This window comes from Nicotiana sylvestris, chromosome 9, assembly GCF_000393655.2.
Source record: "Nicotiana sylvestris chromosome 9, ASM39365v2, whole genome shotgun sequence".
Taxonomy (NCBI): domain Eukaryota; kingdom Viridiplantae; phylum Streptophyta; class Magnoliopsida; order Solanales; family Solanaceae; genus Nicotiana; species Nicotiana sylvestris.
The window spans coordinates 20126560-20151079 of record NC_091065.1 but is presented as its reverse complement, the minus strand read 5'-3'; the positions used below and the strand labels follow the sequence as shown (position 1 = coordinate 20151079).

Sequence of the window (24520 nt, the reverse complement as noted above, 5' to 3'; positions counted from 1 at the left end):
TCTTCAGGTACACACCTTCTAATGATATTATCTGTACAATTTTTGAATAAGTAAGGTTCATCCCACAGATAATACTTTGCATCAGATATAAGCTTTTTTCTTTGCTGGTAAGAGTAATGTTGTGTTATCTACTTTCCAACTAAGTAATTCGCGATATCTGCAAACCAGGGTGGTTGAGTCACAATTGTGTCAACTGAAAAAATATGTTCATCCGGAAATTCTTCTTTTATCTCATTAAACTCAAGGGGAGGATTTTCTAATCTAGACAAATGGTCAGCTACTTGGTTCTCTGTCCCTTTTTTGTCCTTTATCTCAAGGTCAAATTCTTGCAGAAGTAAAATCCATCGTAATAATCTAGGTCGAGCATCTTTCTTAGCTAAGAGGTATTTTAAAGCTGCATGATCAGTAAAAACAGTGACCTTGGTTCCTATCAAATAGGAACTAAATTTATCAAAAGCAAACACTACTGCTAGTAACTATTTTTCTGTCGTGGCATAATTCACTTGAGTCTCACTCAATGTCCTACTAGCATAGTAAATGGGACAAAAAATCTTATCCCTTCTTTGGCCTAAAACAGCTCCAACTGCTGTATCACTAGCATCACACATGACCTCAAAAAGTTGGTTCCTGTCAGGGGACACAACTACAGGTGCAGTTGATAACTTTTCTTTAAGGGTTTCAAATGCTTTCACACAGCCACCTGAAAAATCAAACTTAGTGTCTTTCATCAAGAGGTTAGTCAGCGGTTTTGAAATCTTTGAGAAGTCTTTTATGAATCGTCTGTAAAAACCTGCATGACCCAGAAAGCTTCTAATTCCTTTCACAGTTGTGGGAGGGGGTAATCCTGCTATAAGATTAATTTTTGACTTATCAACTTCTATCCCTTTAGCAGTGATTTTATGTCCTAAAACAATTCCTTCAGTAACCATAAAATGATATTTTTCCCAATTAAGAACTAAGTTTGATTCTTCACATCTTTTAAGAACTAAGTTCAAATGGTTAAGACAATCCTTCTATATTTTGCCAAAGAGTGTAAAATCATCCATAAAAGTTTCAAGAAATTTGTTAGTCATGTCAGCAAAAATTGCTGACATGCAATGCTGAAATGTAGCAAGGGCGTTGCACAGACCAAATGGCATTCTCCTATAGGCATATGTTCCATGAGGGCATGTGAAAGTTATCTTATATTGATCTTCTGGTGCAATTAGTATCTGATTATATCCTGAATAGCCATTAAGAAAACAGTAAAAACCATATCTGGCAATTCTTTCCAACATTTGATCAATAAATGGCAAAGGAAAATGATCTTTTCTAGTGACATCATTGAGACGTCTGTAATCAATACAGACTCTCCATCCTGTAACAGTCCTGGTAGGTATGAGGTCATTATTTTCATTTTTTATAACTGTCATACCTCCTTTCTTTGGTACTACCTGAACGGGACTTACCCACGGGCTATCAAAAATGGGGTATATAATACCTGCTGCCAACAGCTTTACGATCTCTTTTTTCACTACTTCCTGCATTGCTGGATTCAATCTTCTTTGCGGCTGGACTATTGGCTTGTAGCTATCCTCCATGAGGATTCTGTGTGTACAAATAGTCGGACTAATCCCTTTAATATCTTCTACAGTCCACCCCAAGGCTCCTTTGTGTGCTTTCAATACTTTAATCAAACTATTTTCTTATTCTACTGTAAGAGAAGATGAAATAATTACTGGAAATAATTCTTGCTCAAGATAAACATATTTCAAATGAGAAGGGAGAGTTTTGAGTTCAATTTTTGATTGAGCTTTTTAGGATTTCATCTCTTCTTCTTCTTCTGAATCTTTGTCCAATATTTCAGCTTCTTTTCTGATGGTGGGATCATTATCCTGTGTGGTGTCTGATTTGATCAAGCATCTTTCCATTGAATCTGGAATTAATTGATCATCTTTGAATTCATCTGTAAGATAACTAATCATGTCAATTAAAAAACATGAAGATGATGTTTCATCTCCTGAATATCTTAGTATCTTTTGCATATCAAATATGACTCTTTCTTCATCAACTCTTAAAATTAATTGTCCTTGATGAACATCTATAATTGCTCTTCCTGTAGCAAGAAATGGTCTACCTAAAATTATTGGTTCATTAGGACATTCTTTCATTTCAAGTACTATAAAATCTACAGGGAAAACAAACTTATCTACTCTTACGAGTACATTTTCAATTATTTCCTTAGGTTTCTTAGTACTTTGATCTACAAACTGAAGAGAAATACTTGTGTCTTTTATTTCACCAAGATCTAACTTTTTAAAGATAGAAAATGGCATTAAATTTATTGAAACTCCAGAATCACAAAGTGCTTTTTCAAAATATACTCCTCCCAAAGTGCATGGAATTGTAAAACTGCCTGGATCACCAAGTATTTGTGGTAGCTTATTTTGAAGTATAGCACTGCATTTTTCCGTAAGCATTACCACAGAAACTTCTTCTAATTTTCTTTTACTTGACAAAATTTCCTTTAAAAATTTGGCATATGAAGGCATTTGTAACAAGGTATCAGTAAAAGGAATATTGATGTGAATTTGTTTTAAAATTTCCAAAACTTTTGCAAATTGGTTGTCAAGCTTTTCTCTTTTCATTTTTTGTGGAAAGGGAATATTCACAGGGAGAGGAGTCAATTTTTCAATATTTTTTCTTCTTTTTTCTTGACTTCATTCTTTTGAGATGGTTCAGAGGGTATTTCAACATTTTTACCGTTGTTTACCTATTGTTCTGACTGGTCTGCATAGGGTTCATCAAGCTCCTTACCTGATCGTAAGGTGATGGCCTTAAGGTGATCTCTTTGGTTTTTCTCTGTATTGCTTAGTAAGAGACCTTGAATCTTTTCTGAAACAAGAGCTGCCAATTGGCTCAACTGTATTTCCAGATTTTTGAGGGATGAATTTTATCTCTCCACCTTTTCATCAGTGACCTTAATATACTTATACAGAAGATCATCAAGACTTGAATGAGCTTGTTGAGGACTTTGCTGATAGGGCCCTGCTTTTTGATAAGGTCTAAAGTTTGATTGACCATAGTTTGGATTCTGGTATCCGGGAGGACCCTGTATTTGTTGCTTCTGGAAGCTTTAAGAGTTCTCTGCACCATTTGGATTCCTCCATTGAAATCCTGGATGTTTCTATGCCATTGGACTTCCAAAAGGATACTGCATGTAACCGATGACATTGACATGTTCATCATTGTGATTGGTTGCTTGGCATTCATGGTTCTGATGATTTCCTCCACACATGTCACAAGCCTCAGATTGGCTTGGTTGTTGTGTATTCACCTGAAAAGTTTAAAACTTTTGGGCCAAAGAAACTGTCACGACCCAACCCTCGAACCCGGTCGTGATGGTGCCTCTCGGGAAGACAAGGCCAGCCAGACCAAAACGGAACACCTCTTTTAAACAATTAGTCATCATAAACAGTAATAACATATAATATAATATTCATAAATTGCAAAACCTTTAACGATAACAACAGTGGAAACCATCCCGACACAGCCCAAACCGGGGTGTCACAAGTCATGAGTTACTACAAAATCTGCTATAGGTCTACAAAGTACACAATTCAATACAACAGTCTGAAGAAAACATATATGATAGAGGATAAGAGAGACAAGGGGCTGCGGACGTCAACAACTACCTCGTAACTCCAAATCACTGCCTAGCCTGTAAGGAATCAGCACTCAGGTGCGGACTCTGCTATGCCTGAATCTGCGCACACGGTGCAGGGAGTAATGTGAATACTCCGACTCAGTGAGTAATAATAATAAATAAAGACCGAAGGCAAGAAATCACGTAAAAACACAAGGCATTCCATACTGAAGCAGCAAAATCACTTTAAACAGTAAAGTAGTGAGAAATCAAGTGAAAATCCCCTTTTTCCAACAAGTAAAGCAAGTAGATTACAAGTGAGTAACAAAAATGATAGAAAAGTAAACAACCCTCGGGCAAAACATGTACAAAAAACCGCCCCTCGGGCACAATATCAATAGAACCAGCCCCTCGGGCCCAATATCAGAACAGTGCCAGACCCTCGGGCTCAATATCAGAACAGTAACAACCCCTCGGGCTCACTCTCAAAATAGTATCAGCCCCTCGGGCTACCTCACAATCACTCATATCAGTACCTCGGGCATAGTATCAATCACTCAGAACAATGGGTAGCCGTGCTTACTGTGGTTGTGCAGACTCCGGAGGGGCCCCTTACGGCCCAAACGCTATATCAAGCCACCTCGTGGCATCATCACTCGGCACTCGGCCTCATATCACTCAGCACTCGGCCTCACATCACTCAAGCCACCTCGTGGCATATAAAGTATCTCAAGCCCTCGGCCTCATATCACTCAACATATCCTCACATATAGCCGTCGGCCTCACTCAGTCCAAAAATCATCACAAGCCCCTTAGGCATTAGTAAAACAGTAGTTGTCAGCCCAAAACATGATGTAGAAATATCATTTTAAGTTTCAAATCTAAGTAAAAGTGGCTGAGTTTGTAAAATAGTAGATATCAACAGGACTGAGTTCAAATAATAAGTCAAACAGTGAGGAAACAGTGATAAAAATCCCTGAAGGGTTCAAATAGTTGGCACGAAGCCCAAATATGGCAATCAGCCCAAATCATGATGATAACAAATGAATTTCAGCCAAATACGCAGTAAAATCATCAATCGGGACGGACAAAGTCACAATCCTTAGTAGTAAAAGACCCCATGCTCATCATCCAGCACGTGTCTCACCTCAATATAGCACTACGATGTGCAAATCCGGGGTTTCAATCCCTCAGGACATCATTTACAATCATTACTCACCTCGAACCGGCTAATTTTCTAGCTCGCGATGCCTTTGCCCCTCGAATTGGCCTCCACGCGCGTCGAATCTATCCAAATTCAGAACGAATATGTCACAATATGCCAAGGGAACAAAGCCCAAGCGAAAACATTCGAAAAATATCAAAAATCCCGAAATTAGCAAACCCCGAGACCCTGGCCCACGTATCGGAATCGGGGAAAATTTACATTTTCATAATCCTCATACCCTCATGAGTCTAACCATACCAAAATTATTCAAAATAAGAGCTTTCAAGTTTTTTGTTGATCAGACAACACCCGGATTTGAACTGGGGAATTTCGATACCATTTGGTACTTCAAATTATTATTTTACATTTTTGCAAGGTTTCACAATTTTTTTTCCCAAATTCAATCCCAAATCACAAATTAAATGATGAATCCAGTGATAGATTCATGTATTCTATCCAAATCTGAGTTAAAATCACTTACCCCGATGAATTTCTTGAAAAACCTTCGAAAAATCGTCAAAATCTGAGATCTCTAGGTCAAAATATTAAATAAAATCCAAAACCTCATATTTATAGAGTACCCCTCAGATTTCAGCCTCCGCGGGCCGCACCAAATCGACCGCGGTCCGCACAAGCCAGTGCGGTCCGCGCAAATACAACCGCGGCCGCACCGGCCTTCCTCTGAATTGACAGGCTTTAGTATTTTGGCCATAACCTATTCTACAGATGTCCAAATTGCAATATTGTTACCTTTCTGGAAATTAAACACGAAGGGCTACAACTTTTGTTTTCGAATCACCTCAAAATTACTTGTAGATCAAAAGATATGAGCTTCCGAAGTTGGACTAGCGGGAAGGTTCTTCACCGCTGCCGCGCCCCCTTTTGTGCGGTCCGCGCGACACCTACCACGGCCGCGGCCACTTTTGTGCGGTCCGCACAGCACTCACCGCGGGCGCACTCATTTTTGTGCACACCGCGTGGGTGAGTTCCGGGGCCTGCAACCCTTCTGAACCTACTACGGCTATGATTTTTGCAGTAAAACATCCCGGAACCTACCCGGAACCCCCTGAACTTCAAACCAATTGTACCAACACATCCCATGATATTGTTCAAACTTGTTCAAAACTTCGGAACGCTCACAACATCAAATCACCAATTTAACATAGGATTCAAGCCTAAGAACTCCAAGAACTCTTAAATTATGCTTCTGAGCAAAAAGTCTATCAAATCTCGCCCGAATGACCTGAAATTTTGCACATACATCCCAAATGACACAACGAAACTACTGCAACTCTCGGAATTCCATTCCAACCCCTATATCAAAATCTCACCTACCAACCGGAAAGCGCCAAAATCTCAATTTCGTAAATCCAAGCCTAAACCTTCCACGAACTTCCAAAATGCATTCCGATCACGCCCCTAAGTCCCAAATCACCTAACGGAGCTAACCAAATCATAAAAATTCCAATACGAGATCATATACAAACAAGTCAAATATTGGTCAAACCTTTCAAATTTTAAGCTTTCAACTGAGACTGTTCTTCCAAATTAAATTCTGATTAACCTGAAACCTAACACTAATGATTTACATAAGTCATATTGCATTACACGGGGCATGTCATGCCCGATAACTGGAGAGAGAACTGCAAAAGCTCAAAACGACCGGTCGGGTCGTTACATTCTCCCCCACTTAAGCATACGTTCGTCCTCGAACGTTCCTAGAGTTGTTCCAAAAGCCAACCAATTGCTGAATAACCTCACCATGCACATACCCGGGGGTGATCCCACGTCACCCTATCTCACATAGGTTCGATAACACAATATAACTGAAATTTCACAATCCCTCATAGTCCATAAACAATAGAACCACATTTCCTCTTCTAAAATCATCAACACGATCAGAATCTCACATTTATACTATGTCCAAATCATCAACACGATCAGATTCTCACATTTATACTGTGTCAAATTTTAAACTTTCAACTGAGACTGTTCTTCCAAATTAAATTCTGATTAACCTGAAACCCAACACCAATGATTTACATAAGTCATATTGCATTACACGGGGCAAATCATGCCCGATAACTGGAGAGCGAAATGCAAAAGGTCAAAACAACCGGTCGTGTCGTTACATCCTCCCCCACTTAACCATACGTTCGTTCTCGAATGTGCCTAGAGTTGTTCCAAAAGCTAACCAATTGCTGAATAACCTCACCATGCACATACCCGGGGGTGATCCCACGTCACCCTATCTCACATAGGTTCGATAACACAATATAACTGAAATTTCACAATCCATCCTAGTCCATAAACCATAGAACCACATTTCCTCTTCTAAATCATCAAGACGATCGATACTCCTTCCAACATGCTGAAATCACATCCATTCATATTTATTAATGATCCCCAACGATCTCCTCTAATCCAATACATTACCCTGGTGACATGACACATCCACACAAACCTAAGCCACAACTTGCACAATACACGCATCAATACGCAACAGTCCGAACATACTCAAATCATGAAAATGACTCAAATGAAAGGGCTAAGCCTCAAGTTCACTAGTACCACCACAACACAAGGCTGAGAACCCGTCTCACATCATAGGAACAGAATACACGAATCTAACCTACAAGGTCATACCTCTACATAACTTCGCTGCGATGTGTGATCCTATCCAACACTGCTACACATGAACCACCTTAGTCACATTGCTCGAAATCGACAACCACGCACAATTCGATGTCTGGAGCCAAAGCAAATCATCATACCCATGGTGAAGCAAATAACATACACCATACTAACTCGAAAGGACATAACCGATACGCCATTTACTAAGCAACACCCAATCACTCTTCCCGCTCGACTTCCACTATGAAACCTCAATAGAACCGCACCATATGTGCCCATAACCAACAAATTTCCAAACCGAAGTTCGATACTCCTTCCAACATGCTGAAATCGTATCCGTTCGTATTTATTAATGATCCCCAACGATCTCCTCTAATCCAATACATTACCCTGGTGACATGACACATCCATACAGACCTAAGCCACAATTTGCACAATACACGCATCAATAAGCAACAGTCCGAACATACTCAAATCATGAAAATGACTCAAATGAAAGGGGTGAACCTCAAGTTCACTAGTACCACCACAACACAAGGCTGAGAACCCGTCTCACATCATAGGAACAGAACACACGAATCTAACCTGCAAGGTCATACCTCCACATAACTTCACTGCGATGTGTGATCCTATCCAACACTGCTCCACATGAACCACCTTAGTCACATTGCTCGAAATCGACAACCACGCACAATTCGATGTCTGGAACCAAATCAAACCATCATACCCATGGTGAAGCAAATAACATACACCATACTAACCCGAAAGGACATAACCGATACGCCATTCACTGAGCAACACCCATCACTCTTCCCGCTCGACTTCCACTATGAAACCTCAATAGAACCGCACCATATCTGCCCATAACCAACAAATCATAACATCTCGCAACACAGAAAGGTAACTCATGGATCTCCCATGATTACTACTAAGCTCAATAACACTCGAATAAACACATCCCTCAACAGTACAATTCGGAGCCAACCAAGCCAACTCAAGTTAGAATACACATCCATATTGGCCTGCCAACGAACTCCTTATCAAGGTGAAGCTGCTCATTCCACCCCTTTAACTCTGCCGGTGCCATACGATATGGTGCCCGGTATCAAATCAATACCGAAATCAACAACCTTGCCCGGCGACATGCCCGACCATAAGAAACACATCCGAAAAGTCCCTCACCACCGGAACTGAATCAATAGTAGAAGCCTCTACACTAACATCCATCACGAAAGCTTAAATAAGAAAGACAATCCTTCCTAGCCGTCCGTTGGGCCTTCAAAATAAAAAACCACTCCACTAGGGCATAATCTTACGGACCTCGCCACTCAATCCGTGGCATTTCCGGCATAGCCAACAGTGCCGCCTTAGCGCAATAGTACAGAATGATACAATAAGGAGACAACCAGTCTGAACATAGTATCCCATCCAGAATCTAACATGCCAAGCACAAAAGATCCGCTCGAGTCTTCAAACCCCGATAGTCACTAAACAGTGCCGGTGCACATGACTTACAACCACAACACAACTTGAGTATCAGCAGTCGATCTAAAGAGAAAGCACCGCAATTCTACCGAAGCACCATCAACTTAATCACATTGCCTCTTCTGAAACATATACCCTCGTCAAATCACTACAATTTAGCAATAACATTTCCTTAATTATCTGGAGATCATCCCCCTAATCATATGAAGCTCATTTCTCTAATCATCTGAAACTGCCTGTGCTGCCTAAGAATTTTATGACTTTCCGTTCAAGAATGAACTGTAACCTTACACACACAAATCTCAATCCTCCACAACACACCGCATATACCATACTATCCTAGGATAACATGAGAACTTTATCTCCCTTCTGAGCCAAAAACATCTACGTACTCCATTAGTCAGGAACTTTCCATTGATCCCATCTAGAGGGAAATCACTATGCATCCCATGCTCCTCACAACAATAGGAAAAATATACCTCTCTAACTGTGCTGGAAACCATCTAGAACTACCCGAATTCCTTTTGCACAACACTAACTCATCAGGACTGAATCCTTCTAACTCAACCGAGCTACGCATGTCACTAAAACCCAAAAGAATTGCTGCAAAACACCTGCAGACACTCGTTACCTTGAAAACACCCAAGGCACTAATCATATCCTTACCATACCGATCTGGCATACTACCACGCTATCCCATCTATTCGAGTTTCCCTCTGACCTACCGTTAACTTGAAATTCTTCTTGCTACAATGCCACAATTCCTTAACCCAGACTCACCACGCGAGTCTTAAGCATGAAACCATACTGTCTAAGGCTCATAAGCCGCTGAGTACTCTCTTAAATGTTTTCAAAAGCACCACGTTCAAAATACCTTCCTCGAAGGGACTTACTGCGAATCTGGAACCATTACCTTCCTAATACTAATATATAGAATCCCATAGTTAATGTAGAAAGTACCACAAGTCTTGACATCTTCCAAATGAAAACACAGTTCCTAACCACATATACAACTTTAAAATACCCAATTGTTACATATAGAATCTTGAACACATTAGAACCATTCTCGTGAGTCATTCACTCTATTCAAACTGCAATTAGTCTGATCAAATGAACCAAACAACCCATGCCTCATTGGCACTCCGACACCGTAGAATGTAACCTCATTCCAATACAACCAAACAACTTCCTGCTCTATGTACCGAGCATTCTTGCCAATAACAACTCAAGACATCCCGTGATTCTCACACACCTATGAAGCATAATATAATCTTCGTCAAAATTTTCCTTTACTCGATCCATCCTCGGTCTCAATTTCCGCAAGCCATAACTGATTCACTAGCACGCCTCAAACTGGAACCAACATAGCACCTAACCGTGCAATCGCCTAATCAATAGCAGGCTCCCCCACTTGGCTCGAAGCCATAGATCAGCACACACTCAATAACTCATAATGATTATACTCTATTGATGCCATGATACCATAGTAAGATTAAACTCAAATCTTTTATAAGCCTGTGAAAACACAGATCATCTAGAATTTTAACTCTTCTGCAAATATCGCATTCCACTCTCGTAACAATTACACCCACTCTCTAAGCGATCCAATTTAAGTTGAAACACCTATGCTTCACTAGCAAATGAGATCTTCTAACAGCACATAAGGATCGTACAACCTCAGAACATTTCGTAGGTGACAACCCACCTGCTTTGCCTCTAACTAACATTTCTATATACCTTCCATCATCATAATCTGTATGCAATCATTTAGTCTTCCTGAGTCTGAACTCATACCGCAACATGAAATTTACTTCACTCGCAACTAGGAAACATGAAAAGATCCTTTACACGCCATAACTTGGGGCTATACCTCGAATCAAGATGGAATTCAAGTACCTAATAGTTCTTATATCCTCTAGCACACCTTTTCGTCGCTTCCAAATCATGTGGATACATCTCGCAGTACCAACATACTCATCACATAGTTATCCAGCCATCACTTCCACTAGTAGGGACAATTCCAAACATATATGTTTAAAAATACTTGCTCACACAATCAGCACCTCAGTGCTCAAGCTATAGGCAAAGATTCGGCCTCAAGTCCTCCAGACTGGCCCAACATCAACTCATAGAGATCACATCTCTCCCCTAGATTAGGGAATCCTAAGCCATCGAGGCACATCTGATACTGAGCGCTCATGTGCGCATACGAACGCGTGGAAGAAATTCAAGAGTTACTTTTCAAGCTGAATCTAGGGCGCACGATTAGAATTCAAAAATGAGAAGTTTTCTTAAAGGTTCTGTAGCCTCTCGAGGATAAATACAGATGTCTCCGTACCGATTTGCGAGACTCTACTAAACCTGATCATGACTCGCGAGACCTACGTAACCTAGGCTCTGATACCAACTTGTTACGACCCAACCCTCGAACCCGGTTGTGATGGCGCCTCTCGTCAAGACAAGGCCAGCCAGACCAAAACGGAACACCTCTTTTAAACAGTTAATCATCATAAACAGTAATAACATATAATATAATATTCATAAATTGCGAAACCTTTAACGATAACAACAGTGGAAACCATCCCGACAAAGCCAACCGGGGTGTCACAAGTCATGAGCTACTATAGAATCTGCTATAGGTCTACAAAGTAAGGAATCTGATACAACAGTCTGAAGAAAACATAAATGATAGAGGATAAGAGAGACAAGTGGCTGCGGACGTCAACAGCTACCTCGTAACTACAAATCACTGCCTAGCCTGGAAGGAATCAGCGCTCAGGTGCGGACTCTGCTATGCCTGAATCTGCACACATGGTGCAGGGAGTAATGTGAGTACTCTGACTCAGTGAGTAATAATAATAAATAAAGACTGAAGGCAAGAAATCACGTAAAAACATAAGGCATTCCATACTGAAGCAGTAAAATCACTTTAAACAGTAAAGCAGTGAGAAATCAAGTGAAAATCCCTTTTTCCAACAAGTAAAGCAAGTAGTTTACAAGTGAGTAACAAAAATGATAGAAATATAAACAGCCCCTCGGGCAAAACATGTATATCAAACCGCCCCTAGGGCATAATATCAACAGAACCAGCCCCTCGGGCTCAGTATCAGAACAATGTCAGCCCCTCGGGCTCAATATCAGAACAGTAACACCTCTCGGGCTCACTCTCAAAATAGTATCAGCCCCTCGGGCTACCTCACAATCACTTATATCAGCACCTCGGGCATAAAATCAATCACTCAAAACAATGGGTACCCGTGCTCACTGTGGGTGTGCAGACACCGGAGGGGCCCCTTACGGCCCAAGCGCTATATTAAGCCACCTCGTGGCATCATCACTTGGCACTCGGCCTCACATCACTTAACACTCAGCCTCACATCACTCAAGCCACCTCGTGGCATATAAAGTATCTCAGGCCCTCGGCTACATATCACTCAGCATATCCTCACATATGGACCTCGGCCTCACTCAGTCCAAAAATCATCACAAGCCCCTTGGGCATTAGTAAAACAGTAGTTCTCAGTCCAAAACATTATGTAGAAATATCATTTAAGTTTCAAATCTAAGTAAAAGTGGCTGAGTTTGTAAAATAGTAGATATCAACAGGCCTGAGTTCAAATAATAAGTCAAGCAGTGAGGAAACAGTGATAAAAATCCCCGAAGGGTTCAAATAGTTGGCACGAACCCCAAATATGACAATCAGCCCAAATCATGATGATAACAAATGAATTTCAGCCAAATACGCAGTAAAATCATCAATCGGGACGGACAAAGTCACAATCCTTAGTAGTAAAAGACCCCACGCTCATCATCCAGCACGTGTCTCACCTCAATATAGCACTACGATGTGCAAATCCGGGGTTTCAATCCCTCAGGACATCATTTACAATCATTACTCACCTCGAACCGGCTAATTTTCTAGCTCGCGATGCCTTTGCCCCTCGAATTGGCCTCCACGCGCGTCGAATCTATCCAAATTCAGAACGAATATGTCACAATATGCCAAGGGAACAAAGCCCAAGCGAAAACATTCGAAAAATATCAAAAATCCCGAAATTAGCAAACCCCGAGCCCCTGGCCCACGTATCGGAATCGGGGAAAATTTACATTTTCATAATCCTCATACCCTCATGAGTCTAACCATACCAAAATTATTCAAAATAAGAGCTTTCAAGTTTTTTGTTGATCAGACAATACCCGGATTTGAACTGGGGAATTTCGATACCATTTGGTACTTCAAATTATTATTTTACATTTTTGCAAGGTTTCACAATTTTTTTTCCCAAATTCAATCCCAAATCACAAATTAAATGATGAATCCAGTGATAGATTCATGTATTCTAGCCAAATCTGAGTTAAAATCACTTACCCCGATGAATTTCTTGAAAAACCTTCGAAAAATCGTCAAAATCTGAGATCTCTAGGTCAAAATATTAAATAAAATCCAAAACCTCATATTTATAGAGTACCCCTCAGATTTCAGCCTCCGCGGGCCGCACCAAATCGACCGCGGTCCGCACAAGCCAGTGCGGTCCGCGCAAATACAACCGCGGCCGCACCGGCCTTCCTCTGAATTGACAGGCTTTAGTATTTTGGCCATAACCTATTCTACAGATGTCCAAATTGCAATATTGTTACCTTTCTGGAAATTAAACACGAAGGGCTACAACATTTGTTTTCGAATCACCTCAAAATTGCTTGTAGATCAAAAGATATGAGCTTCCGAAGTTGGACTAGCGGGAAGGTTCTTCACCGCTGCCGCGCCCCCTTTTGTGCGGTCCGCGCGACACCTACCACGGCCGCGGCCACTTTTGTGCGGTCCGCACAGCACTCACCGCGGGCGCACTCATTTTTGTGCACACCGCGTGGGTGAGTTCCGGGGCCTGCAACCCTTCTGAACCTGCTACGGCTATGATTTTTGCAGTAAAACATCCCGGAACCTACCCGGAACCCCCTGAACTTCAAACCAATTGTACCAACACATCCCATGATATTGTTCAAACTTGTTCAAAACTTCGGAACGCTCACAACATCAAATCACCAATTTAACATAGGATTCAAGCCTAAGAACTCCAAGAACTCTTAAATTATGCTTTTGAGCAAAAAGTCTATCAAATCTCGCCCGAATGACCTGAAATTTTGCACACACATCCCAAATGACACAGCGAAACTACTGCAACTCTCGGAATTCCATTCCAACCCCTATATCAAAATCTCACCTACCAACCGGAAAGCGCCAAAATCTCAATTTCGTAAATCCAAGCCTAAACCTTCCACGAACTTCCAAAATGCATTCCGATCACGCCCCTAAGTCCCAAATCACCTAACGGAGCTAACCAAATCATAAAAATTCTAATCCGAGATCATATACAAACAAGTCATATATTGGTCAAACCTTTCAAATTTTAAGCTTTCAACTGAGACTGTTCTTCCAAATTAAATTATGATTAACCTGAAACCCAACACCAACGATTTACATAAGTCATATTGTATTACACGGGGCAAGTCATGCCCGAGAACTGGAGAGCAAAATGCAAAAGCTCAAAACGACCGGTCGGGTCGTTACAGAAATAATTTGTTGTGTTAGTGTATTTAAAGCATCAACCTGATTTACTGTAGTTGCCTTCTTGATAATTATACGCTCAAATGGCCATTGGATGGCATTCTCAGAAATTTTATTCGACAATTGCAATGCTTCCTCTGTTGTTTTTCCCATTACTGAACCTCCTGCAACTGTATCTATCACATTTCTAGAAGTGGGTTTTAGCCCGTGATATAAAATATACAATTGCATATGTTCAGGAATATCGTGGTGTGAACATTTTCTTAACATTTCTTTTAACCTTTCCCAAGCTTGATAAACTGACTCTGTGTCATTCTGCTAGAAATTAGATATGTCTTGTCTTAACTTTGTGGTTTTAGTAGGGGAAAAATATTTGTTTAAAAATTTCTGAGTCATTTGATCTCATGTGGTAATGGAACCTTGTGGCAAAATTTGCAACCAAGTCTTGGCATCTCCTTTTAAAGAGAAAGGAAATAGCCTTAACTTGATAGCTTCAGGAGGTACTCCATTATACTTAGTTGTTTCAACAAGTTCCAAAAAGTCAATCAAATGACTTGTGCATCTTCAATTGCGTCTCCAGTGTAGATGCAAGACTATTGAATTCTTTGAATCAGGTCATTCCTGATTTCAAAGTTGTTTGCTGCCACTGGAGGTTTTTTGACACTAGATTCACAGTTGAAGCAGTTAGGTCTAGCATAATCCCTTAGGATTCTGTTTGCTGGCCTTGGTGCCACTTCATCAAATTGATCCTCTATTTGTACTGGTGGTGGTACTTCGTGTGGGTTGATATTTTCTACTTCCTGATTCTCCATACCTTCACAAGCTATGCTTTGGGAAGATAATGCTTGTCCTTTCTTGCGCAATCGAAGAAATCTTTCAATTTCAGGATCATAATTGACCAACTCTTTTATTGAAAGCGGGTTATAAACTACTCAAAATTCTAAAAAAAAAAACTGAACTTAACTCCTAAAGTGGTAGTAGTAGTACTTAGAAGAAAATAATTAAAAGAAAGTGATGAATAACAAGGACAACAAAGATGACAAAAATAATAAGCGATCAAATAAAAATAGTAGTATGATAATGTTGTTGTTGTTGTTATTATTAATAGTAGTAGTAATAGTAAATGATAATAGTAATTATATTAGTACTAATTAGCAATAGATGTTATGAAAAAAAATAGTAAACGAAATCAGTTAGTAGTAACAGTAACTAACGATAAAAAATAATATAATACTAATATAGAATATAGTTACAAGTAGTACTAGTATTAATAATAGTGATTGCTATGCTATAATGATAATAACACTTGTATAAGATGTTAGTACTTGTAATAGTAAAAGTTGTTCTTCAAGCTCTTGAGAATTAAGTTCACTGTTTTGCAGAAGGCTTGAATGCTTGAAGTGAATTCTCAAGTGTTCAAGTGATGTTTTATTATAATGCTTTTGTTAATACACCTTGATGATATCACTTGAATGATGTAAGTACTTGGTTGATCAAAGGACAAGTGACCGCGGGAAACAGTGCAGTGCAGACAGAACAGTGCAGGCAGTCGCATCGCTTTCCAGCTGTGCCCAATTGACTTCGTACTGTTGTGAGGAAACCACAAGGGTATCAGGTCCTTGGTTTGGGTCTCTATTTCCTGAAGTTATACCAGTTCACATTTAGCTGGACTCCGTTGATTTGCAATTCAGACCAAGTATGTCAAGTTCCCTATCTGGTTCTTGAGAGTAAGTTTGTTAGATCATCAAATCATAAGATTAAAACATTGAAAACCCATCCGTTAAGAATAAACTCAATGGTTGGAAAAGTAAATATCTTAATTTAGCACGTAGAGTTACTCTAGCTAAGGCTACTTTAATTTAGATTCCATTCCTCACGCAAATAATTAACTGGTTAACAATGTGTTGGTGCAGTTTGGAGCTCAAACAAATTTTATTTGGAGGTCCACACTCCACAGAAAAAATCCATCCCCAGAGTCAAATTAAAATATTTTAAATTGTTAAATATTATAACTCGTCACGCTAAAATTTTGACAGATAAGAAGAAAACTTTTAATTTTAATACATTATACATCAGATAAAATTCTCGCTCCTATATCCCTTAGACAATTAAATACTTCCTGATTGAAACTTTTGTTTATTTGTTCTTGTTAGAGTGCGTATGAATTTTTTAAAATATGTGAATACCCTATGACAAATTAAAGAGAATTAATTTCACTTTGGGGTCAAAAGATCCATATACTACTATCTCAAAAGCAAAGGGAAACCTGAAACTAACAAAAAAGAAGCGTATAAATTTATTCCATCAAGAAATAGCTAGCAAGAGAACTTATAATACCCTATGACAAATTAAAGTTCAAAAATAAAACTGTATCTATGGGGTTTTTGATGTCTGGATTAAGGTATTATGAACAACACATATAGGAAGAAATGTGCAACAAATATGGGGAAAACAGGTCGAAAAAGGTAAATGGTTAAGTTTCCAAGAGTATTAATGAAAATAAATAAATTACAAGAATCATAATTAATTTTTAACTAACTTAGGTATAAACATTGAAATATGGCTATCTAAAATGACTTGATTGAGATTAACTCTCATATGGAAAAACTATTACAACCAGTAGTCTATATCTATATCTTCAATATTTTATATTAAAAGCACGAAGGTATTTAGTGATATGTCTTTCGCTTTTTTTATCCTTTTAAATTGAAGTTTAAAAATAGAGCTCACACTGATAAAATAGTCATTTGATTATTTTTTTAATATTTAAAAATAATTATTTAATTAATTTTCTACTATTTAGAATTAATTAATTCCCGAATATTTACAAATAACCATTTAATTTAGGACTTTGAAATCATGAAATTTTAATTATTGAATAGTACTTATTAACTAGTGACAAAGTCTTAATATTTAAAATTTAAAATTAATATAGTATGAATAGTTAATATACTTTAATTTTCGATGAGGACAACTTGCCGAAAGGTTTTTTCTTCTTCCATAAATGTGATTTTCCAATGACAATAGGGATTCATATTTTTTTTTTTTTTTTGCATGATTTGGAATAGGAGCGACCAATATATGATTTACTTCAAATCTCAAAGTAATAATTTATTCAAAGTTTACCTTATAGTTTAAACCAACAGAAATTGTAGCTTAATTTAGTTACTTAGTATTGTATTGCATGATAGTCTATAAATCATCATTTAAGTTTTACACAAAGATAATAAATTTTAATTATGTGTATATTTATAACATATAGTTTTTATATGAAATAGAAAATAAATCATAAAAGAAAATCTTTATAGATTAATGAAGGCAACAAACATCACTTACATTAAAATTGTGGATGATTGACCATAAATAAAGTCAAACTGGTGAGAAAAAAATTATTAACTTTTAATTTGATTACACACAAAATAATCATAGGCTATTTTTGTTTTCTTTAGTATTCATTCTAAAACTCAAATATATTATTTAATATTATAATTAAATAATTTTAAAACTATATGATCATTAAATTGGATTCACGCACAAAATATGTACACAAAGACTAGTTAATTATAAATATTTAGAGATTACCTAAGCCAGTATGATTAAATCGATGATAAAACACAAAATTAGGAAAAGAGGAAGCCCAACGAGTAACTAAAATAATTTAGTTCCTAAAAAACTAAGGAATGCGATAACTTATGCAGATATCTTGATGATATGGATAAATATTTAAGCAAATAAAAATTATTAAAGGTATCTAAGTTATTTGAAAATAAAGTTTTAATCAAATGAATTGTCACGCTAAATTCTGGACGAGCGCATGACCGACACCATATTCCTTAAACTTTCATCGAACGAACCACTAATTATATAAATAACTCGTGAAAAGTTGTATACCTAATATAAAGGGTATTATCACTTTTAGCCCGCATCAGAAACTATTTACCTTTGATAGCTAAAAAAGTTTATAAAATTTATATAATTTTTTTATATAACATACATAATAGATATACAAAAAATATACAAATTATATATATGTATAAAATTTGTATAATTTTTGTATATAGCATACATAATAAATATACAAAAAATATATAAATTATATATATATTGGCTAATATTTTTACAGCGACTATACAATATCATTTTTCCTATTATAAATGATCATTCACAACCTTAGAAACATACATGGAGCCCTTTGGCTTTCAAAAAATGGAATTTACACATAAATCATTAAATGTTCGGATTATATGGAGCCCTTAGGCTTGTACAAGAAACATACATGGAGCCCTTCGACTATACAGGAAATGTTGCACATTTTTCGTCCCAAATTATATAGTGATGTTCGGATTTCGCGAGTCAAATAATTTTTTAACGATAATTTTGTCATATACCTTTAAATATTTTGAATTGTTAATTATTACAGTATCATTTGTATTACTTTTGAATTTTCGCTCATATATTCCTTAGATAATTAAATACTTCCTGGGTAAAACTTCCGTTTATTCGTTATTGTCAGAGTGCGTATGAATTTTCTAAAGATTTGTGAATACCCAATGACAAATTAAAGAAAATTAATTTCACTTTGGGTTTAAAAAGCCACTACCTCAAAAGGAAAGGGGAACCTGACACCATAACAAAAAGGAACGGTATAAATTTAATTACTCCATCAAGAAATAGCTAGCAAGAAAACTCAAAATATTCAAATTTATCGGACCTCAATACGATATCGATAAATGAAAAACCAAAAAAAAAAAAAAAAAAAGGCTAGCAAAAGAACTGATGTACGGAGATATTATTGGCAGTGGGGTTTACAACAAAAATTGCAAATACAAGTATCAGTTGATGAGCAACTCGCCCCAAAAAGTGGTCCAAAAATACCAGGAGGTGCAGGCTTTCCTTTGAACTTGTCGCATGTGTTGGAGCAGTTTGTTATTTCACAAGGTATGGCAGCTCCCGGGGGTTGAATTTTACATATTTCTTGATCTCCGAGGCTTGTTTTAGCGTCTTCATTTGTTTGGACAAAAATAAAAACATTTTGAGATTAGAAAATTGAACAACTATTTGATAAGATTTCCATTAATTAAAAGGATTGGACATATGTATATGCAACTTACCAAGAAGAACAAAGAGGGCAAATATAAAGAAAGCTATGCTCGAGAAATTCTTCATGATTTTTTTTATCAATACCAGTAAAAGATAAAAAATAAAACTGTATCTATGGGGCTTTTCGTGTCAGGATTAAGGTGTTATGAACAATATATAGGAAGAAATGTGCAAGAAATATGGAAAAAGAGGTCAGAAAAGGTAAATGGCTAAGTTTCCAAGAGTATTAATGAAAACAAATAAACTACACGAATCATAATTAATTTTTAACTAACTTAGGTATAAAAATTGAAATATGGCTATCTAAAATGACTTGATTGAGATTAACTCTCATATGGAAAGACTATTACAACCAATAATCTATACCTATATCTTCTATATCTGTATTATACTAAAAGCACGAAGTCTCTTAGCGAAATGTCGTTTGTCTTTTTTATCTTTTTAAAATAGTAATGATATTAAACAAAATCGTCACTTACCTATTTTCCTGATATTTAGGAGCTTGAAACTAAATGTTTGATTACTAAGTTTTTTGTTATTTGGGTATAAAAAATCCTAATATTTAGATATTTAAAGTCAAGTAAAATTTAACTTATATAAATATATTCCTTTTTTGAAATTAGGTATGAGTATGTTTCTTCCTAAAAAGTTGACACTCTCACGCACTAAATATACTTATCTCTATCTATATCTGTATTATATTAAAAGCACGAAGGCTCTTAGCAAAATGGCGCTCGTCGTTTTTTACCCTTTAAAAACAGCTCGCACTAAATAATATCATCATTTGATTATGTTTCTCATATTTAGAAATAGCCATTTAATTAATTCTCTAACATTTAGGAGTTTGTATAATAAATTTTTTCCTTATTTGAACTACATCAAAAATTATAACATTTAGAACTTTAAAAAAATTAAATAATTTACCTTATATAAATTTTACACGTAAGTTATACATAAATAACAAATAAAATAAATAAAGGAAGAATAAAAATATTAAAGAAAGAGGAAATACGTTTGCCTTTGGACAATAATGGAAGTGGTCGAATTTTTTAAAGACTTTTATACGTTTTGATTTATATGAAACTCTTCTATATTAGAATACTTAAGAATATATACAAGATTATTCCAGTAATAATAGTATTCTATATTATAGTTTTTGTTCCCAAAGCTTCTGTAACGGTCGTTTTGAGCTCTATCGTGTCTTCGGTGGTTTGAGTAGCTTCACTTCATATTTTATGACTTGTACGCATAGTCAAAATCAAATTTGGGAAAGTTTAGAGTTGACTCAGATAGGAAATTCTAAATTCGGAAGCTTTAAGTTGGAAGAGTTGACTAAATGTTTGACTTTTGAGTAAACAACCTCAGAATCAGGATTTGAAGGTTCCAATAGGTTTGTAAGATGATCTCAGACTTGGGAGTATGTTCGGAATGCGTATTGGGTGGTCCGGGAGCATTTCAGCGCTTATTATGGAAAGTTGACATTTTGAAATTTCAAGAATTTCTAAAGTCTGATATGAAGTGAATTTTAGTGTTATCAATGTCCGTTTGGGGTTTCGAGCCTTGAAATAGGTTCGTATCGTGATTTGTGACTTGTGCGTAAAGTTTGGTGTCATTCCGGACTGTTTAAGTATAAATTGGACGCATTGTCGAAGTTTGAATGTTTGAAAGTTTAAAGAAAGGTTTCGATCGTCGATTCGTAGTTTTAATGTTGTTTGGTTTGATTTGAGGCCTCAAGCAGGTTCGTGTCATATTTTGGGACTGGTTGCTGTGATTAGACGGGGTCCCTGGAGCCTTGGATGTGTTTCAGGATGGTTTCAGACCAAGTTTGGGTGGTTTGCAGCTACGGGTGCTGGTGTCTGGTTTTGTTCTTCGCGAACATGGAGGGTCTCACACGTTCGCGAAGAAGGATTTTGGGCTACTAGATTTTTGTTCATTGCAAACGCGACACACGAGTCTCCAACGAAGAAGAGACATGGGGCAGCCTATGCGAACGTGACATGGAGGTTGCGAACACGAAGAAGGAAGGGGAGCTGGGGGCCTGGAGGTGTTAAGCCTTCGAGAACGCTGCTATGTGACTACGAATACAAAGCATCAGGACCTTGAGGCATCGTGAACGCGGCGTAGGTCACACGAACGCGAAGAAGAACTTTAGGGTCAGTGGATTTTTGGCCTTCACGATCGCGAAGAGGAAAGGGTCTAGGCAGACTTCAATTTATTTCGGGTTTTAGCTCATTTCTTCCATTTATCTCTTTTGGTTTGGACGATTTTTGGAGAGCTTCAAGGAAAGATTTTCATCATCTATTGCAAGGTAAGTAATTCTCACATATTGTAAGTTAATTACATGAATTGTATAAGGATTTAACATGGAAATTTTTTTAGATTTTGAAGAAAAATCAAGAAATTAGTATTTTTGACTTTTACCACGAAGTTAAACATGGAATTAGGAATAAATTGTATATTTGAGTTTGTGGTGTTATGAGTAAAGTTTATCTTCAAATAATTTCGGAATCGGGGCACGTTGGCCCGATAGTTGACTTTATTGTCTTTCGAGCGGAGTTGGTAATCATTTTAAATTGTTAAATTGTAAGCACTGGAGTATATTTTAATTGATTTGCACGTTGTTTGACTAGTTTTGGAATATTTGTCTTTGAGTTGAGGTGTTAGAGAGGCTTTGGAGCAGGTTATGGAACTTCGGAGCGAGGTAAGTCTCCTGTCTAACCTTGTGAGGGGGAAACTACCCCTAGGTGATGTAATTGTTATGTGCTACTAGTTGTGGGTGCTACGTACGTACGAGGTGATGAAAGTTCGTACGTAGCTAAAGCATGTTTATGTCCGCCTAGACTCGGGACTTTATCATGTTATATTTGAATTATTTAAACTCATTTTGCTGGCTTAATTAATTGAATCTATAAAAATGATTTAGGAAATATATATATATATATATATATATATATATATATATATATATATATATATATATATATAGAGAGAGAGAGAGAGAGAGAGAGATAAAGGTTATATTCACTTTATGCTCATGTGCTGTATTGTAAGCACATGTCTAGTAATTTGCTAATTTCCTTCCTTTCTTGTTGAGGGGGCCGAACACCTCGGTAGTATAATAGATGCATTTATGGTTCGTTTCTTTTGGCCCTAGGCAGTGTACACATTATTCTTGTTCGGGCCGAACAATCTCAGCATAATCGTGCGTTATACCGCTTGTAATCCGATTATTCACGAGATTATCCTTCCACTGATGCGTTGCATTTTATATGGCATTCCTTATCCGTTTGATACTGGCACTTGATACATATGAGTTATTGAGATGGAATACGAGACTGAGAAATTCATATCTTTAAAAGAAATTTTTGGAAGATTATGTAACTTACAATTTTACCCCATTATTGATGTTATGTTTCATACTGCTTATGATATATCATATTGCTTTATTGGACCTCTAGTAAGTGTCGATGTCGACATTTCGTCACTACTTCTTCGGGGTGAGGCTAGATACTTACTAGGTATGCATTGATTTATATACTCATGCTACACTTCTGCACCAATTGGTGGTTATTTGTGCGTGTAGGCGTAGCCATTGAGGAGACTTTATAGTGAGCTGCATTCCAGGCTATGTATCGCAGCCCACAGAGTCTCATCGTACCATTTACTCTATCCTGTCTTATTTATATTCCAAATAAATATTGTATTATTATTGTACTCCTTAGTAAATGCTCATGTACTTGTGACACCGGGTTTTGGGATGTTTTAGAAGATATGATTTTTGTTTAGCATTTACACACTTTTATTATGTATTCTATTTAAATTGTAAGTGTCACACCTCGAACCATGGCCTGGGCGTAACATGACACTTAGTGCCTGACTATATGTGACCTAGGAACCAACTGTTAGCTGAATCAACAGGTGATATCTTAACATACTGAATATGGAAGATGTACTAACATATTCTGATATACTGAAAGTTTGAATGATAATAAATCAAAATGCGAAAACACTAATACTATTCTAAAATATATTTGTAGCCAACATATCTTAATTTGAAAAGCCTACGACTCTGTCTAACTGTTACTCTAGTCTATGAAGCATCTAATGAAGTACTGAAAATACCAATTGTCTGAAAATACTGAAGATTGTAAGGTAATTATAATGCCCCGAAAGAACTAGGGATTACCAAATAGCTTGTATGAGAATCCAAGCGCTTTGAATCGTCAACCTGTAAATCATTACTTACATCGTGAGATGTAGGCCTTGAGCAAAAGGGATGTCAGTACATTTGAATTGTACTGGTATGTAAAGCAATTGAAAGAAAGAACTGTATGTGCTAAAACTGATACTGAGCTGATAATTGAGAATAGATAATTGATATCTGAAATGATAACTACTAAAATGATAGCGGATAACTGAAATGATAATTGATAACTAAAATGATAACTGATAACTGAATAGAACATAGGAAGTAAGGATATGAATACCCCATCTTCTGAATGATGAACCACATGTTTATCTGAATAAATAAACTGCGACCTCTGGCCCAATATATATGTGCACAAACTGCGGCCTCGGGCCAAGTATACGTATACATAATTGCGGCCTCAGATCCAAAGATGCATAAAGTATAAACTGCAGCCTCATGTACTTGCTACACCAGATTCGAGTTTTGGCTAGCTGGCGTTCGAATTATTATGTCTATTTTGAAATTCTACAACTTTAACTCTTATTATATTGCTTTTAATTGTCTAAAAATAATTAGTAGTGAACTAATATTAGTGTGATGACCCAAAAGGTCATCACTTGTGTTGCAAGTGAATTCAGTATTTTGAGGCCTATAAACCTCCTTTTACCTCACCTTGATTCACGTGCGTGGTCCAGACCTATATCTGGAAAACTTTCT

At 37.2% G+C, this 24520-nt stretch overlaps 1 protein-coding gene and 1 non-coding gene across 2 annotated transcripts; one reads left to right on the top strand and one right to left on the bottom strand.

Moving 5' to 3' along the window:
* Positions 1–1796: 1796 nt before the first annotated feature.
* On the bottom strand, positions 1797–2627 carry LOC138877311 (uncharacterized). Its single transcript, XM_070156908.1, has one exon. It carries the CDS (start codon positions 2625–2627, stop codon positions 1797–1799), a length of 831 nt encoding a protein of 276 aa, XP_070013009.1.
* Positions 2628–14755: 12128 nt separating this feature from the next.
* Positions 14756–14862, top strand: LOC138878868 (small nucleolar RNA R71). Its single transcript, XR_011402640.1, has one exon. It is a non-coding gene; the product is annotated as a small nucleolar RNA R71 (small nucleolar RNA).
* The last annotated feature ends 9658 nt before the right edge of the window (positions 14863–24520 follow it).